At 45.5% G+C, this 19,167-nt stretch overlaps 1 protein-coding gene across 1 annotated transcript; it reads right to left on the bottom strand.

Annotated features, from left to right (window-relative positions):
* On the bottom strand, window positions 1-18,490 carry e2f2 (E2F transcription factor 2; the record flags this gene model as incomplete). The annotated part of the gene is made up of 8 exons (XM_079574047.1): window positions 18,180-18,490; window positions 17,762-18,059; window positions 5,907-6,003; window positions 5,365-5,584; window positions 3,373-3,534; window positions 1,657-1,771; window positions 1,230-1,527; window positions 1-215 (listed from the first exon to the last, which is right to left on the bottom strand). The coding sequence occupies exons 2-8, from the start codon at window positions 17,999-18,001 to the stop codon at window positions 1-3; spliced, it is 1,347 nt and encodes a 448-aa protein (XP_079430173.1). The 5' UTR covers window positions 18,002-18,059; window positions 18,180-18,490.
* Window positions 18,491-19,167: the final 677 nt, after the last annotated feature.

Raw genomic sequence — 19,167 nt, 5'->3', positions numbered from 1 at the left:
TCAGCTCCGGAGCAGGTCGCCCAGGTCGTAGGTGTCGAAGAAGTCGGACACTCCCTCGTGCTCCTCCAGGCTCCACAGGTAGTCGTCATGGTCCAGAGGAGGAGAGAAGCTGACGAACGGGGCCAGGCCGGCGCCGGGCAGCTGGTCCTCCGTCATCTGCAGCAGGCTGGGGGGCAGGCCCAGCAGCCCCTCCACATCCAGCAGAGACGACGGGACTGAAATGGTAGAGGGGGACAAGACTGCTGTCAATATCGAGTACTAGAAGTAATATAGTAGTAGTAGTAGTTGTTGTGGGAGTAGAACAGTATATATAGAAGTTATATATACTTCTATATATACTGAGGCATACAGTTCCGGTTCTCCTTGAGGAATCGGAACTGTATGCCTCATTCATTAACGATGCGGCTATATATTATTAACCTGCAGGCCGGAGCCGCTGCAGATCCACAACTGCAGATCCACAACTGCAGATCCACAACTGCAGATCCACAACTGCAGATCCACAACTGCAGATCTACAACTGCAGATCTACAACTGCAGATCCACAACTGCAGATCCACAACTGCAGATCCACAACTGCAGATCCACAACTGCAGATCCACAACTGCAGATCTACAACTGCAGATCCACAACTGCAGATCCACAACTGCAGATCCACAACTGCAGATCCACAACTGCAGATCCACAACTGCAGATCTACAACTGCAGATCCACAACTGCAGATCCACAACTGCAGATCTACAACTGCAGATCCACAACTGCAGATCCACAACTGCAGATCCACAACTGCAGATCCACAACTGCAGATCTACAACTGCAGATCTACAACTGCAGATCTACAACTGCAGATCCACAACTGCAGATCTACAACTGCAGATCCACAACTGCAGATCCACAACTGCAGATCTACAACTGCAGATCCACAACTGCAGATCTACAACTGCAGATCCACAACTGCAGATCCACAACTGCAGATCTACAACTGCAGATCCACAACTGCAGATCCACAACTGCAGATCCACAACTGCAGATCCACAACTGCAGATCCACAACTGCATGAAGAAAAGTCTTTCAAATGTGGACAAACTTTGGCAGCAGCATGAGGTATGAGCATGAGAGCAAGCAATGTTCCCAGGTTTACAGGATTATTCAAACTGAATCAAGTGACCAGGGAGCAACACGGTTATCATTTTACAGAATGTCTCCATTAAAGCTTCCTTTGTACTTACGCTGGCTGGGCTCCTGTCGCTGTTTGGGCTCCTGTTTGGGCTCCAGTCTGGGCTCCTGTTTGGGCTCCAGTCTGGGCTCCTGTTTGGGCTCCGGTCTGGGCTCCGGCCTGGGCTCCAGTCGACTGCAGTAGTCGTGTACAGAGGTGACTGAGTGGGGGGGTCCCAGCGGAGTGGGGAACTCCTTTTTGGGGGTGAGTCCTCCCTTGACAGGACTGGCATCGTCCAGCCCTTCCTCTGGGCACAGGTACACCTCGATGGGCCCATTGGAGCTCTTCAGGTAGATCTGTAACATGCTCTGCTGAGGATGACATCACAGAGGTTATCAGAGTCCAGTGAAGGCAGATGGCGTTGCTAGCTGTTAGCAGCACAGAGCAACAGCTTCAGCACAAACTTCAACATGGGAGAGTGAAACAAGGACACAACTTACCCCTGGCACGTCGGGCACCTCCAGCTTGGTTTCTGCCGGGGCTTTGACAGCGATGACGGTCTGTTCGCGGAGGCTGGGGATGGAGCGCAGGTCCTGGTACGTCACATAGCCCAGCGTGCACTCAACATTAAGGACACACAGCACAGCCTTTCCACTTTCTTTTACAGTCGATTCAGAAAAGTGCATTCTCTCTTTTTAAAGCCTATAACCCATCTGTCTGATCTCTTTCACTTTACTCAAATTGGAATTATGGATGGAGATTTGGTTGACCAGCTGTATTAGACACAAAGGTGTTCAGTATTATTACCAGTACTAGATATACAAAAATCCCCCTAGTTATATAGGCTTTTAATGAACTGGTATTAAGAAATTATAGCACCAGTCAAAAGTTTGTAAACATTTCAACATTTCCATTTGTGATTCTCAATGAAGACATTAAACTATGAATGAACACAAACCATTTGTGTGACGACACCGTGAATCTCACGAGGAAAATGTTCCAAGTGCAAAGCAGGAATAGAGCAAAAGATAACGATTTTGAAGACGTTTCAAACATAATTCCATATGTGTTCATTCATAAATGAATGCCTTCAGCGAGAATCTACAATGGAAATAGTGTTGAAATAAAAAAAAAAGTAGTAACGTTTTTACTGGTACTGTATATGTCGATAGAAGCTACTGAAAGTAAACAGAAAAATGTATGGTAAAGCAAAGTATTCCCGGTTTACACCCAGCAGGGGGTGGTGTGTAAAGCTGTTAAGTATTTGGATCAGTCATTTGGTTGAGATGATGAATGAAAATGTCCATCCATCCATTTTCTTCCGCTTTATCCGGGGCCGGGTCGCGGGGGCAGCAGTCTCAGCAGAGATGCCCAAACTTCCCGATCTACACACACCTCCTCCAGCGTTTCTGGGGGGACCCCGAGGCGACACCAGGCCAGCTCGGAGACATAGTCCCACCACCGTGTCCTGGGTCATCCACGAGGCCTTGTCCCACTAGGACATGCCTGGAACACCTCCCGCGGGAGGCGACCAGGAGGTATCCGGAACAGATGCCCGAGCCACCTCAGCTGCTCCTTTCGCCGTGAAGGAGCAGCGTCTATACTCCGAGCTCCTCCCGGGTAACTGAGCTCCTCACCCGATCTCGAAGGGTGCGCCCAGCCACCCTGCGAAGGAAACTCATTTCGGCCGCTTGTATTCGCGATCTTGTCCTTTCGGTCATTACCCAAATCTCATGACCATAGGTGAGGGTGGGAATGTAGAGCGTAAAGCTATTGACAATAATAATTATTATTAATTGCTGTCATATTCTCAGTTATGATAGATCTTACAAGTACACAGTAGCTTGCATCTTGCCGATCTACAGAAGTCCATTTTTTTCAGATTCCAGGAGTTTTATCAAATCCACTCTTTACCCTGATCGTGAATATAGGAATATAACAACTCAGAGACTCAAATTCTGGTTTTGTCAGGAGCTCATGTGAACTCCTAATTACATCAAGAATTGCTAATTATTGACACACTGACGTGTCATTAGACTCAGCCCTGTTTTTAGAGGGCTTAGGGCAGGCCAACTTTTCAATATTACGACAGTGGCTTTTATCCCCTTACTTTGTAGAAAGAAACGGTGCTTGAAGTTTTGATGTTTGCTTTGCAATGCCATGGAAGCTTTTCCAGTAGCTTTGTTTTTCGCTTCCCTTTAAACAGTAAAGGATATCTCTGGCTGTCTTTATCCTCAGTCAGCTGTTTGAGCTGGGCAGTGCTGGAGTCGATCAGCGCATCCAGGCTCCTCTCTGCTCTCTCCAGGTGTGACAGCTCTTTCCTCAGGGCCCCGGCCCTCTGTCCCCCGCTGGAACCACCTTCAAAGACGTCCCCAACACTGTAACAGGCAAAACAACCATCAGCACACATGTACAACAACATGTACAACACTGTCAACAGGCAAAACAACCATCAGCACACATGTACAACAACATGTACAACACTGTAACAAGCACAACAACCATCAGCACATATGTACAACAACATGTACAACACTGTAACAGGCAAAACAACCATCAGCACACATGTACAACAACACGTACAACACTGTAACAGGCAAAACAACCATCAGCACACATGTACAACAACATGTACAACACTGTAACAAGCAAAACAACCATCAGCACACATGTACAACAACACGTACAACACTGTAACAAGCACAACAACCATGAGCACACATGTACAACAACATGTACAACACTGTAACAAGCACAACAACCATGAGCACACATGTACAACAACATGTACAACACTGTAAAAAGCAAAACAACCATCAGCACACATGTACAACAACACGTACAACAGTGTAACAGGCAAAACAACCATGAGCACACATGTACAACAACATGTACAACACTGTAACAAGCAAAACAACCATCAGCACACATGTACAACAACATGTACAACACTGTAACAAGCAAAACAACCATCAGCACACATGTACAACAACATGTACAACACTGTAACAAGCACAACAACCATCAGCACACATGTACAACAACATGTACAACACTGTAACAAGCAAAACAACCATGAGCACACATGTACAACAACATGTACAACACTAACAGGCAAAACAACCATCAGCACACATGTACAACAACACGTACAACACTGTAACAGGCAAAACAACCATCAGCACACATGTACAACAACACGTACAACACTGTAACAAGCAAAACAACCATCAGCACACATGTACAACAACACGTACAACAGTGTAACAGGCAAAACAACCATGAGCACACATGTACAACAACATGTACAACACTGTAACAAGCAAAACAACCATCAGCACACATGTACAACAACATGTACAACACTGTAACAAGCAAAACAACCATCAGCACACATGTACAACAACATGTACAACACTGTAACAAGCACAACAACCATCAGCACACATGTACAACAACATGTACAACACTGTAACAAGCAAAACAACCATGAGCACACATGTACAACAACATGTACAACACTAACAGGCAAAACAACCATCAGCACACATGTACAACAACATGTACAACACTGTAACAGGCAAAACAACCATCAGCACACATGTACAACAACACGTACAACAGTGTAACAGGCAAAACAACCATCAGCACACATGTACAACAACATGTACAACACTGTAACAGGCAAAACAACCATCAGCACACATGTACAACAACATGTACAACACTAACAGGCAAAACAACCATCAGCACACATGTACAACAACATGTACAACACTGTAACAAGCAAAACAACCATGAGCACACATGTACAACAACATGTACAACACTGTAACAGGCAAAACAACCATCAGCACACATGTACAACAACACGTACAACAGTGTAACAGGCAAAACAACCATCAGCACACATGTACAACAACATGTACAACACTGTAACAGGCAAAACAACCATCAGCACACATGTACAACAACATGTACAACACTGTAAAGGGTAAAAACAATGGCTTAGTAAAATATCACAACCATACAGCTATACAATATTTAGGACAGCTATCAAAGTTTTTTTTTTCTTTCATATTATGCAGCCCTTGCTGAAATGTTAACTCTTACTGCAGTGCTAACACTTGATCTCAGTGATCTGCTATGATCCATTCCTCTTCCACTCATCTTGAATTGCCTCACACAATGCACACAGTGTTACTCACAGCCACTGGATGTTGTTTTTGGACTTCTTGCGGATGAGTTGCACTCCCTCCAGGACATTGGTGATATCGTAGATGCGTCTCTTTTGGACCTCCAGGACCTCTGTAGCCCAGTTCAGGTCCAGGACTCCATCAGGACTCTCAGCGATCAGATTGACAAACTTTTTGGTCAGCAGGCCGAGGGAGGTGTCGTACCGGGTCCTCTCTCCGGGAGACTTGGGAGCTGGACCCATGCAAACATAGACTATGTTATAAGACGAGTAGATAAGATAAACTACTGCATGGAGCTGACCTCACACAGTACTGTCACTGTGCACTCCTTAGTTTTCCAGTAACAGATACTCAGCACTTTGGTCCATTTTGTGTTAATGCTCTTTTCAATCTTAACACTTCAATAAATGGCATTTGGTTTATAAACTTTGGACACATGCTTTCTTTTTACACATATTAAGGTTCCAATACACATTGGATTGCAAAAGTGTATCGTCCCGGCCCTAGGACTGTGTGTACAGATGCCTTTGGGACATATACAGTGGTATACTCACTCCGGGGGCTGGATAAGCGCGCTGCGGTGCCCTTGCCTTTAGGAGTGCGGAACTCCGTGAGGTACAGAGGATCCTCCAGGTCCAGCTTCCTTTTGGCCTGTAGTAACAGCAGTAAACAGGCAGATCAGTCAACACTTCATGGTTCATGGTTCAGGTTACTAAATCAGGCTGATATTTGCAGCAGTTGGCAATAAAGCTTAGGGTTGTTTCCTTCCAATTTACAAAGCATTTAACAGAGCATTTTACTGACAGACAAATTGTAAAAGTCTGCATTGAAAGAAACAATGTGGATGTGGAGAACAGGGAAATCTCCTCTCACTCAGCCAACCAACCACAGAAATCCCTCTGCAGGAGGATTCGACCACACGACCAGCACATGCTCCGGACCCCAGGATCAGCAATACTCAGGCTGTAGAGGTCTACAGGATGTTACCCATACTGTAACATGTTGTGTACAGGTTTTGCTTGTTTTTAATTATTTCAGGTCTATTGTAGATTGTGCTTGTTATGTGGCCTTTCCTATCTGTAAACATCAACCTGCCCTGGGACTACAGAATTAGTGTGGCTAACTCTGGCATATTTACATGTTGACATTAAAGGGACTATACAGAGTTAAAAAATTATCTAAGAGAAGCGTCATTATTTTTATGTTAGTTCCTCAGCCCTTTTCCTTTACTAAAAGTAATCAGATTACTGTAGTAATGCAACTAAATGACTTTTAAAAGGGAGTTATGTTTTCCAAAATAACTTAGAAACAACAGTAGCTGCGAGCAGGCTACCATGCAGGCTCCTGCTTTAGAACAGACAGTAGGAGTGAGCGGACAGGCCCCCGTGGGCCCCTGGAGCCTGTCGGACATGTGTGAGGGAGGCTGAAGAAGGCAGCTATTATCTGGTGTGCACACTGACCCCTCCACCTGTTGGACTCACGACATCTGGACAAATACATCACGCTCTGTACGCTGTCATTAAGGAGTCCATTAAACATGTGATTTCATATATTCTGATACAACAAGTCTGAAGTAATGTTTCCAGAAGTATTATGCAAATGTTAATCAGTCTGACAGCCTGAGTATGACTGTTCACACTGAGCAACTAAAAACGGTTTATTAGTAGTGTAGACTAATCTGCAGTGCTAAACATATTACATTTCATTTATTTGAATGGGACAGTGCATATTAATGAACAGACAACAAGTGGTGTAAATATGCCGGATTTAGCTCAAAGCTAATTTCCCTCCGCAGTCCCATGAGGTAAAAACAAAAGACAAGAACATACATAACATAAAAACACATAAGCCAAAACACACAGCAGTACATTACAGACAAAACAGGCAAGGACAACTACACAAAACATTAAGTGCATCTCTTTCACTCCCATCGTCCCTCCCACTCACACACCTGTACCTGCAAGTATAAATACAAATATGTTCCTGTCTAATGCCTCTAATACTGTTAGCAAATGATTCCAAACGTTTACAATGCTATGTATAGTCTATAATTGCACACCATAACAACATATCATGAGCAGATGTATTTCTACATGAATAAACCTATTACAGTAAAAGGGCATAAGCACAGTAGAACATGGAGAAGCCCAGACTGAACTCGCCTACAGCTTTTATCTGCTCTCCAGTTTCTGGCCTCACCCTGCGGGCCTACCCAGTTACACCCAACAACTGCACTGCAGCAGGGCCACTGTGTGACTCTTACCCCCCTGTGTCAGGAGCGGACATATCATCCAGCAGTCACATCACTGGATGTATTTCAATGTCACACTGCGTTTTTAGCAGAGAACACAGGACAGAGAGCGTCTAACAATGTTCAAACATTGTTCTACCTGGAGCAGAATGTTGCTTCATTTGCAGTTTGGTTTGTTTCTTCTTCCAAGAATGATTTAGTTACATCATAGAGAGAACATGACGGTGTCCTCCACATTTTTACATCTCATCAATCATCCTCAAAGTCATTCAAGTCAAGTGTGTTCATCTCAGCGCCCGTAATTTACTAGCATACCGTTAACAGAAAGTTTCTTTATACTCTTCTATCAACATGGTAATTGCATCTTGGACAAAGGTTCCTCCTCGTTATTGAACAAAAAAAATCATAATAAAATGAATTGCGCCATACATAATGTTTTGCATTTGGGCCAAAAAGTTCAACTTTTGTCTCACCTTCTTCCACATGGAGCTGTGTCCTCCTCATCTGACCAAAGCTCCTTCTTCCACATGGAGCAGTGTCCTCCTCATCTGACCAAAGCTCCTTCTTCCACATGGAGCAGTGTCCTCCTCATCTGACCAAAGCTCCTTCTTCCACATGGAGCTGTGTCCTCCTCATCTGACCAAAGCTCCTTCTTCCACATGGAGCTGTGTCCTCCTCATCTGACCAAAGCTCCTTCTTCCACATGGAGCTGTGTCCTCCTCATCTGACCAAAGCTCCTTCTTCCACATGGAGCTGTGTCCTCCTCATCTGACCAAAGCTCCTTCTTCCACATGGAGCTGTGTCCTCCTCATCTTTCACATGGAGCTGTGTCCTCCTCATCTTTCACATGGAGCTGTGTCCTCCTCATCTGACCAAAGCTCCTTCTTCCACATGGAGCTGTGTCCTCCTCATCTTTCACATGGAGCTGTGTCCTCCTCATCTTTCACATGGAGCTGTGTCCTCCTCATCTTCCACATGGAGCAGTGTCCTCCTCATCTGACCAAAGCTCCTTCTTCCACATGGAGCTGTGTCCTCCATATGACTTCTAGCAAACTTCAAACGGGATTTCTTATGGCCTCCTTTCAATAATGGCTTTCTTCTTGCTACTCGTCCATGAAGGCCAGATTTGTGTAGAGCAGTGGTTCCCAACCTTTATTGTCTTGTGTACCCCTTGGCCCTTTCAATGGTTGTCAGTGTTCCCCCTACCTCAGGGGCAGGGGCGGATTGGGACTAAAAATTGGCCCTGGACTCTGACCAGCCCGGCCCAAGTGTAAACACACGCGTCCACAAAGACATATTTTGACATCAATTTATAATAAGCCTAATTTTTATTACGCGATTGCTGTGTCACCAACAAATAGAATAGAGAATTTTTGTTATTTTGCTGCTTCACTGTGCAATTGCAAGGCCGGGTAGCAGCACCCCCTTGCAGGCTGGTGGCCCTCAAGCCAGGGGTGCTCAGGGGTGTTGCAGTTTATTTAGAAAGTAATTACTTAAAAATGGTATTTGTAAGAAAAAGGACAATGTTGCAGTCAAAATAAACCTAAAATTCTCCCAAAGCAACATATTTTACTGAAAAATATTGCTTTTCCTATAACAAAAATGTTAAATTTCCCCCTTTTTTCAATCTGAAATTGTTTCAAGTACCCCCTGCTAGGTCCTCGAGTACCCCCTGGGGTCCCCGTACCTCTGGTTGGGAAACACTGGTGTAGAGTACGACTTATAGTTGTCCCATGTACAGATTCCCCCAGCTCAGCAGCAGTACTTCACAGCTCCTCCAGAGTTATCTTGGGGCCCTTAGTTGCATTTCTCTCCTTGTTCAATTTGTTAGTTGAGGTGGACGGCCGTGTCTTGGTAAGTTGGCAGTGGTGCTTTACTCTTTCCATTTCTGAATGATGGATTGAACAGCTGCTCTGTGAGATGTTCAAATGTTAGGAAATCTTTGTGGAGAAGTTTAAAGCAGCATTAAGTTTTACAGCTTTATCCCTGACCTCTCTGGTGCTCCTTGACCTTCATGATGTTGTTTAGTGACCACAGCTCTGAGGCCCTCACAGAACAGCTGTAATTACTGAGAGTAGATTACGCTCAGGCGGCCTCTATTTAATGGTTAGGCCAAGGTGTGAACATTCTGGAGTCATTAGGAATGTTATAAAGGCAATTTAATGCACTCAGAAATGTATGTATGTACTTTTTTGAAAAATAACAGAATCATGTATCATTTTGCTTTCACTTCACAGTTGTCTGTTACTTGTGTGTGAACGTTCAGTAAAAAATTCAAAATAAAATCTTTATGTTTAGGGTTGTAAACATGACAAAATGTGCAAAAGTTCAAGGTGTATTAATACTTTTGAGAAGCACTGTGTGTATATATATAATAAAATAAGGTTATGGTATACTGTATAATATAATATAACATAATACATAAGTAGAAAGAGTGTTGAGGTGTGGGCTGTTGAACTCTGAGTGCACAGGGCACATTCCAGACAAGCCTCCAGCAGCACAGCGACGTCAGTGAGAAGAAGCAGAGCGCTGTTTGTGCAGAAGATTATGCAGCACGTCCTGACCCTGTGAGGGATGTGACCCAGAGCAGAAGCTGTGAGTGAGGCTCGCATTCTCAGCTTTGGTCAATCTCAATACTCCACAATGGAAGTTTTTGTTTTGTTTGAAATTGGAGAGGGATGCATTCTTTTATTTTTGAGCTGAGGTTTTTGTTAAAAATCTACAAAAATTATGAGAAAAGATCTTTTTTTGCCATATCACCCAGGCCCAGTCTTTTCATTATTTGATTTGATGTTTTACGGAAAAGTTTAGCACCAAGATACAAGATAAGCCTAAATAGTGTGCACTGTAAGTTAAAACAGCCATTATATACTAAGATAAATACATGCCTTGTATTGATTATGAACTATCACAAAACTGCAACTGCACCTTGTTCTTCACACTCTGCCATCATGAAGCCTGTCCAGCTCAGAACAGTGTGTGACTCTCCTCTCTCAAATCCTCTTGAAGGGTCTATTAGCTGCTCACAGGGGCCGTGGCCGGAGTTAACCTGCGATTTGGAGACCCCAGAGTGCACTTTGACCCCTTCAGCCCATGTAGGGAAACAGCCGTATAACACAGCAGCAGGTGCAGGGCCCAATCCTCTCTCTACATCAAGCTTTTCACATAATCCCACAGCGGAAAAAACACAGAAACAGGTCACTATCCTAGAAGGGGGCTAGCATTACCCAATCCCATTATTTGTCTGCTAAATCTATCCCCTGCACACGTCACAATGTGAAATGTATGACGTTTTAAAACCTGGAAATACAAAAGGCCATGCGCATCTCAAGAGGATCATCATTCAGCATTCAAAACAAAAGGACAAAAAGTCTTCACGCTAACGCTGACATTCAGTATTAACTACTGTTCTCTAATACCAGGATTTTGTCGAGGTGTCGGGTTTAGGGCTTTTCATTATTAACTGATTAATTGCCTGACAGGAATAAAAACATTACAAAACATTAAACAACACCAGGTTTTGGCGTTAAGTGGTAGTCTGGCCAGCCACCTGACTCACAACATATTCTATACTGATTGAAAAAGAGTCTGCGACTGCTCCATACAGGCAGGACTCCCAGGTGCAGGATTAACCAGGCAGAATAATCAGCGTAATATATCCACCTTAGTCCTGGGGTGGCTCAAGTAGAAACAAGGATGGGGGAATTTCTGGTGATACTCGAAGTCGCTCTGGGCCATTGGTTTAAACACTTCAAGGTGATATTCAAAACAAACAGCCTCCGTAACATTCGAAAACATGCCCTAGCAGCAGTGTTGTTTTCGTCAACGAAGACGATAACGATATCTTTTCGTTGACACCCCTTTTTTTAATGACGATAACCTAACGATGACGAGCTAAAATTAGCTCTTTGGGGACTAGAACATGACGAGACGTTTACGTCGATGAGACGAGACGAGACAAAAATGGGAGAACGTTTTTCGTCAGATCGTTCACAAACAGAGTTTGTACGCGGAGTGAGAGAACACACCGGCGCCTCTTTCTCTCTCTCTCTCTCTCCCCGTGGCGTGAGAGAACACACGGTAAACGTGACCCGGAGCGGCGCCGTGCTGCTCATGATGCGGAGCGTCTGACATCCAGGTCACAGGGACTTTATTGTTTCTCAGGACAGTTTTCAATACCGTGGCGTATGAACGCAGAAAGCACGTTGATGTAGCTACGTATGTGCAGACAGCGCTGTTGGTAAAAAAATAATAATCTAGAAGCGATGATCAGAGGACGAGGAGAGCGGGCGCTTATGGGAAAAGTCCTGTTCACAGTCGGCCGACCACTTCTGCCAGTGCCTATCGTGGTGTCATCTGTTTGTCAAAAGCCAATAGAAGCTATTATTTATCCCAAATTCCAAGACTTATCGAAATTAATTCTAACTTCTTATAATGAAACAGACGAAAAACCTTTTTAATTTCCGTCTGACTAAAACGATCACATTTTGAAATGACTAAAATGTGACTAAACCTAAATGCATTTTCGTCCAAAAGACTAAGACCAAAACTAAAAGGGCTGCAAAAACAACACTGCCTTGCAGACATTACATGTCTGTAGAAATGTAGAAAGTCTTTGGCGGGCAACCAAGAAAGGACTGGAGGGCTGCTAGCTGACCTTTAACCTCTGCACTGCCAGGACAGGTTGGGGCTGGCATCAGTTATAACAGGGGGAGCAGCTGTCAAGTAGGACCTCACAAGTCACCAGCGGTTCAGCCATAGATGACCACGACAATGATATTCTCATATTCTTCACACCAAGGACAAGGAGAAGGTCTCTCTAACCAGCACATTCCAACAACAGGATGTGCAGGAAATCATGTTAAAGCTGATAATAACATGATCATTGTCAAACCACAGACTACTACACAAGCCAATGATCTCACACACTCTTTCTGAAGCCTTTTATAAAAGTGCACACGGTTTACCTGTGGCTTTTACAGACTGCTATTCTCCCACTTATGTTGTACACAACACAGGGCACAACTTACTAACTCTCAAAGTAGTTAGTAAAGTTCTGGACAGTTATGGCGAAATAAACGCAGATCTCCAGTGCACCTTAACAACACGGAGAAAAGTGAAGCACGAAGAACAAATGGTGGGCCGCACGGGGGCTTATGAGAAGCTCATTCCCCTTGACGGAGAGTCACGTGGTTCACCATCCAGCTCTAGCGCACTCAGCACTAGAGCACAGGGAAAAGCCAGCGGGATGTGTGTGGTGGACGTCTGATCGGACATGTTTTGCTTTATTGCCAGTCCTGATGCTGCCTTGTTGAATTGTAGAAGCGATCCCTGACATGACATACAGTGAAGCACCTCCACACAGTGGACCAGGCCAATGGCAGGCCTGGGTCGCCAGGTGACCCATGCGGCCACCTAGGGCGCCATCTGCTGGAGGGGGTGCCGAATGACGCTTTAATTTTTGAACCCCATGCCCCTGTTATCTATAGCATCCCTACTGCGTACACAGCTGCATGAATGATGTGTGAAAGGCGTCTTGCTTTTCCTCATTGTGACCATTTATAAAGTACAGCATGTGGATAGATCTGAGAGTCTCACAATCAAACCAAAATCACATTTTGAATGGTCACTCTTAACTAATGTTAAGGCTGTAATTAATATGTTCAGGGCTAACAACGGTCTAGGTTTTCAAGGGGTCAATCAGGTCAAATATTTAAAACTCGAAGATCTGTCACTGCATGAATTTGGGGGAAAACGAAAACATTAGCATTAGTACTTTAATCTGATCCAATGCAGATACCGATATTTGTGGTGGGGTAGTCGCCGATACCAAGTGCCAGTCTAATACCACAGCAAGTGAATAAAAACAATAACAAAGTTATGCCAAATCCTATACCACATGGCTCTGGCTCATTATGCATTTTTAAACAAAAAATCTGCTTGATTGTTTGCAAAAAACAGATAACACACATGTGATAACTAGGTGTTTTATAGTCTGCATAGTAGGGTTGTGCCGATGGACGATGTCATCGTCCATCGGCGATGGATGAGCAACATCACGATGGAGCGCCACCATCGTGATGCCACGCCCCCTCCTGTCAAAAACACGCACTGGTCTTCTGTAGGCCTTGCAAACCTACAAACTTTGCAGGGATTGCACTGTAAATTAAATCACTGATGTAACTAATATGCGCGCTAGCGTCAGTAGCCTGCCAGAAGCCACGATGTGTTAGCCGTAATTACTTTTGCAAAAGTCGTGTCCGTGACTCTGTTCAAATCCATTTATCCTGCAATCTGACATTTTCCTAGCATACATTAACCTGGCTAACACCAGGCTGCTGTGTGCGCTCGAATTATTTCGAACTGCACAACAGCCTGGGGACCATGGCCAAATCTCCGGTGGATTTGGGAACCAATCACAGAGCGAGGAGGGACGGCAAGACGATGACGCGCTATTCGATATATGGAAGCTTGTAGTTTATTTACGGATAATTAAAAAAAAAAGTTTATTTACGGATCCAACATGACAGCAGCAGACACGATGGTATTTTTTGATCAAGCTTTAGACCTTGTTCTAAATAATTTAGCTCAAAAGTTTACAGCGGGTACGTCATACGTCATCTCATACGATGATATGATTGGCTGTGGCTACGTGCAGACGCATGAGACTTTTTTTTTTTTTTTTCGTATCGCCCAATAAACGACTATGGACGATCGTAAACCACACCTCTCCTACGAGAAAATGAATTGGTGGTCCCCAGACTAAATATCACTTGTGATTTTAGTCTGGTGTTAGCCAGGCTAAGCATACATAGTAATATGCAGCATATATAGGCTATGCAAATGTCTTAAAAAAAATGCTTATAATGAGAAATGGACGATATCATCGTCCATCACGATGGTTCACTGTAAACATCGTCAACGGCCAATTAAGGGGACATCGCCCAACCCTACTGCATAGGCACAAAAAATGATTTGGTATCTGATAGGTTTGGGGAAGTACTTACCACCGACACCAATACCAGGAAAATCTGCGGTATCGGTATTGGAACAACCCTAGCAATTAGGTTTGCAATTGAGGTTCTTGAGTAAAGATTTCGCTGACAGTGCACATTTAAATAACAGAAAATGTGTAACAGAACAGAGGAAGTTACAGCACAATTTCAAAATATTCTTAGCCAGGAACACTAGCTTGTTAACCATGTCTGGCTCCCAACAGGACCTCAGACAGGACCTCAGACAGGACCTCAGACAGGACCTCGGACAGGACCTCGGACAGGACCTCGGACAGGACCTCGGACAGGACCTCGGACAGGACCTCAGACAGGACCTCTGACAGGACCTCTGACAGGACCTCAGACAGGACCTCAGACAGGACCTCAGACAGGACCTCTGACAGGACCTCAGACAGGACCTCAGACAGGACCTCTGACAGGACCTCTGACAGGACCTCTGACAGGACCTCAGAGAGGACCTCTGACAGGACCTCTGACAGGACCTCAGACAGGACCTCAGAGAGGACCTCTGACAGGACCCCTGACAGGACCTCAGACAGGACCCCAGACAGGACCTCAGACAGGACCTCAGACAGGACCCCAGACAGGACCCCTGACAGGACCTCGGACAGGACCTCAGACAGGACCTCAGACAGGACCCCAGACAGGACCCCTGACAGGACCTCGGACAGGACCTCGGACAGGACCTCGGACAGGACCTCGGACAGGACCTCGGACAGGACCTCAGACAGGACCCCAGACAGGACCCCAGACAGGACCTCAGACAGGACCTCGGACAGGACCTCGGACAGGACCTCTGACAGGACCTCTGACAGGACCTCAGACAGGACCTCAGACAGGACCTCAGACAGGACCCCAGACAGGACCCCTGACAGGACCCCTGACAGGACCTCGGACAGGACCTCAGACAGGACCCCAGACAGGACCCCAGACAGGACCCCAGACAGGACCCCTGACAGGACCTCAGACAGGACCTCAGACAGGACCTCAGACAGGACCTCAGACAGGACCTCGGACAGGACCTCTGACAGGACCTCAGACAGGACCTCAGAGAGGACCTCTGACAGGACCCCTGACAGGACCCCAGACAGGACCTCAGACAGGACCTCAGACAGGACCCCAGACAGGACCCCAGACAGGACCTCTGACAGGACCCCTGACAGGACCTCTGACAGGACCTCAGACAGGACCCCAGACAGGACCCCAGACAGGACCTCTGACAGGACCTCAGACAGGACCTCAGACAGGACCTCAGACAGGACCTCAGACAGGACCCCAGACAGGACCTCAGACAGCATGCAATGGTTTTGTTTCAGGTGGTTAAACATGTTTGTTGTGCGAGTGGTGGTTAATCCTAGCCTGGGAATACCCATGCTGCTGTCATTGCCGCTCAAATAATTTTGAAACACAACAGCCTGGGGATCATGGCCGAAATCTTTGCATGGATTTGGGGACCAATCACAGAACGAGGAGGGACGGCAAGACGATGACACGCTATTCGACATACTGAAGCTTGTAGTTTGTTTACGGATAAAAAAAAATAAAAATTGATTTACAGATCCAACATGACAGCAGCAGAAGCGATCTTCGATCAAGCTTTCGACCATGTTCTAGACAGTTTAGCTCTAACGTTTACAGCGGGTACGTCACACATCATCTGATACGATGATACGATTGGCTGTGGCTACGTGCAGATGCATGATAGACGTTCGGAGCGCCCAATAAACGACTATGGACGATCGTAATCCACACCACTCCTACCAGAAAACAAATTGGTTGTCCCTGACTAGGTCAATCCTCTGATATTCTGACTCTTTCACAATAAAGCTCTCCTAGCGGTTGGAACGTTGACGGCTTTTATTTTGTAGAAACAACAGGAAGCGCTTCACTACTATTAGCGGAACCCTGGCATGGATGTCAGAGCAGATTTCTCTACTTTCGTTTTGTACGTACTCAGATTATTTGTTGTTATCGTGTGTAAAAAGGCGAGTTTAGACAGAGCTTTTGTGTTTGTGATCTGTCATAAAACAGACCCGAGAGAAAACAAAACGCTCGTGCCGGTCGGAGGAGTTCATTTGAGGTGTAGTACTTACCTGCACACGGAGAGCCCATGGATGTGCTTTGAGAAAACTTTCTGGACGCAAAGGTGATTTTATTAAAATCCTGGAGGGTCACACTACATTTTTGCTTGCCCCGTTTCCAAAAATAGTCACAGGAGGTTTGAAAAGTAGCTAAATCGGTGTCAAAGTTGCCGACGGTTAGACCAGTTCCGCAGCCTCCCTCAGCCTCGGTCCATATATATCGCTTATTGCTTTTTCGATACTAATATCTTGGATGTTCATATCTCGATATCGATACGATAACGATACATCCTTAGCCTCCAGCCCTAGTTACAATGTTACTCCACATGCACTGTTTATTAACATGTGTGGCCGGAAACTTCTGGGCTAATAACAGAACCAAACTGTTGAGAGCATTTATATCTGTCAATACTGCTGCGACTTGATCTTCTGAAATGCTCCTGTAATAGTCGCCTGCAGTGACAGAGACGCTCCTGTTGTATCAGTAGGTACAGTACCTATGTTTCAAATGTAGGTTCAGTCAGTACTGCCTGAAAGACGTGTGATTACCTGCAATGTTTATCTACCACAGCCTAATTCTCTCATAGTCGAGGTATCCATTTGAAACTTTTGCTGTACATTACATATTATTATAAATGACAAAATGATAGGTTACCATCATGTAATACTGTATTTTCATGTATATCAAGTGTAGATTTTTTCAAGGGCCAAAATCAGACCTTGCTTTAATACAGTCTTAGTCTAGGACACATTACTTTAGAGTAGTCTTTGAATAAACAAGTTATTACTAGAGTAACTATGCAAGAGGATCTACACACAGTATCATATTGTTATACTGTAGGCTGGAAGTGGTGTCTACATTAAGTGGAATTGTTGCCTCAGAGTGTGAAGTTAAAAGTTCCCAGATAACTCTACAGTTTAATAATCAGGTTATTGTATAGATCAAACTCCTCCTGTGTTCCCTGTGAAAGCTTACACATCCCCAAACCCTGAACATTCAAACATGGCCTGCAGTGTCTCCCATTGAAACAACACTAATTATGCATGCATTGCTGCCTTACCGGGAGTCTGCCTGACGACGATCGGACGGGCTTGGCTTCGGGGCCGTGGGGGGTCGAGTACAGGCTGTGGGCTCTTTGTTCGGCCGCCGTGGTGTTGCAGATCTGGCTGAAGTATCCGGCCGGCACCGCGTTGAGCCGGGGGCTGGGGAAGTCGCTCTTTAGGAGGATGGCCTTCATGTTCTTGTGATGGGCCCCGGGGACACACGAACTGGGAGAGACCCCTTTGGGCAGACGCATCATAGCGGAGTTTCCGTGATCCTTTTAAACCCGTCCAGAGTGTGCGAAGTGCGCAAAAAAACTGCTCCTGCAAGCGTGTCAGCAAAACGACCGAACCATGCAAGTATAAAAACAATGATACAAAACCAGCTAGCCTGCGATATTGAACTGAAAGTTAGCTCGTCTGGCTCTGTGGTGAGACTTACTATTGTCCGTCAGTTCACAAAGTGCACAAGTAAACAAACATGTCCCCCTGCGCAGGTTCAGGTCGGGCTTGTCCGGTGCAGTTCGCTTCCGTCTGTTGGGCTGTTTTCATGCGCAGATCCCGGTCAGTGCCCCGCTCACAGCAGCTCCAGCCCGGACACACACGCTGACAGAGCGGACACACGGCGGAGGGGCAGAATGAGAGGGCAGAGGGGCAGGCGGAGGATCATCTGTTTTACCGCGAAAACGGCGTCGCGCGAAATTCACATCTCCCGCTGCTGGACGGCGCCGCTGATTGGCCCGCGGGGGCACGAGGCTGCTGATTGGACTGCGGCACGTTCGGCTTGTCTCATTTCCATAAAGCAGTTGTTCAGCTGCTCTTAAAGAGACCGCCGCCATGACAGTTCTGTGTCAGCACTTTCCCCCCTTTGTTTGGCTGAAGTTACAATAGCACAGAATTAACCCCTTAACCCCCACCGGGACCGAGGACATTTTCTCCAGTTTGGCTTTACCCAAATCTAAAATCTTCTTGAAAAAAAGCATCAAAATAGCGACGAATACGAGGATGAAAATGCAACACAAAGTTACGAAAACGTAACGAGAAAGGGACAAAAAAGTGTCAAAAAGCGTCAAAATAGCAACAATAAATGTTCCGGAAAACCGACAAAAACATAACAAAAACACGTCAATGATGCGCGCTTTTGTGTAATTCTTTTGAAGGTCTTGTTTGTTTGTTTGTTTGTTTGTTTGTTTGTATACTTTATTGTCCCTTTAGAGAAATTTGTCCTCCTTTAACCCATCCTGTGATGCTGTTGGGGCGACCCGTAAGGAGCAGTGGTCGACAGCAGTGCCGGGCCCAGGGACCCATCTCCACGATGTGGAACCAGGCTGATGGTCAGAATCACCTGACTGGAGGATTCACCTATTATACATGTTTTTAGTGGTAGGGGAAACCGGAGTATCCGGAGGAAACCTACACAGAGACG

The sequence above is a fragment of the Gobius niger genome, assembly GCF_951799975.1.
Source record: "Gobius niger genome assembly, chromosome: 16".
NCBI classification, from domain to species: domain Eukaryota; kingdom Metazoa; phylum Chordata; class Actinopteri; order Gobiiformes; family Gobiidae; genus Gobius; species Gobius niger.
Note: the sequence above shows the minus strand (reverse complement) of the source record. Positions and strands in the feature narration are given on the sequence as shown.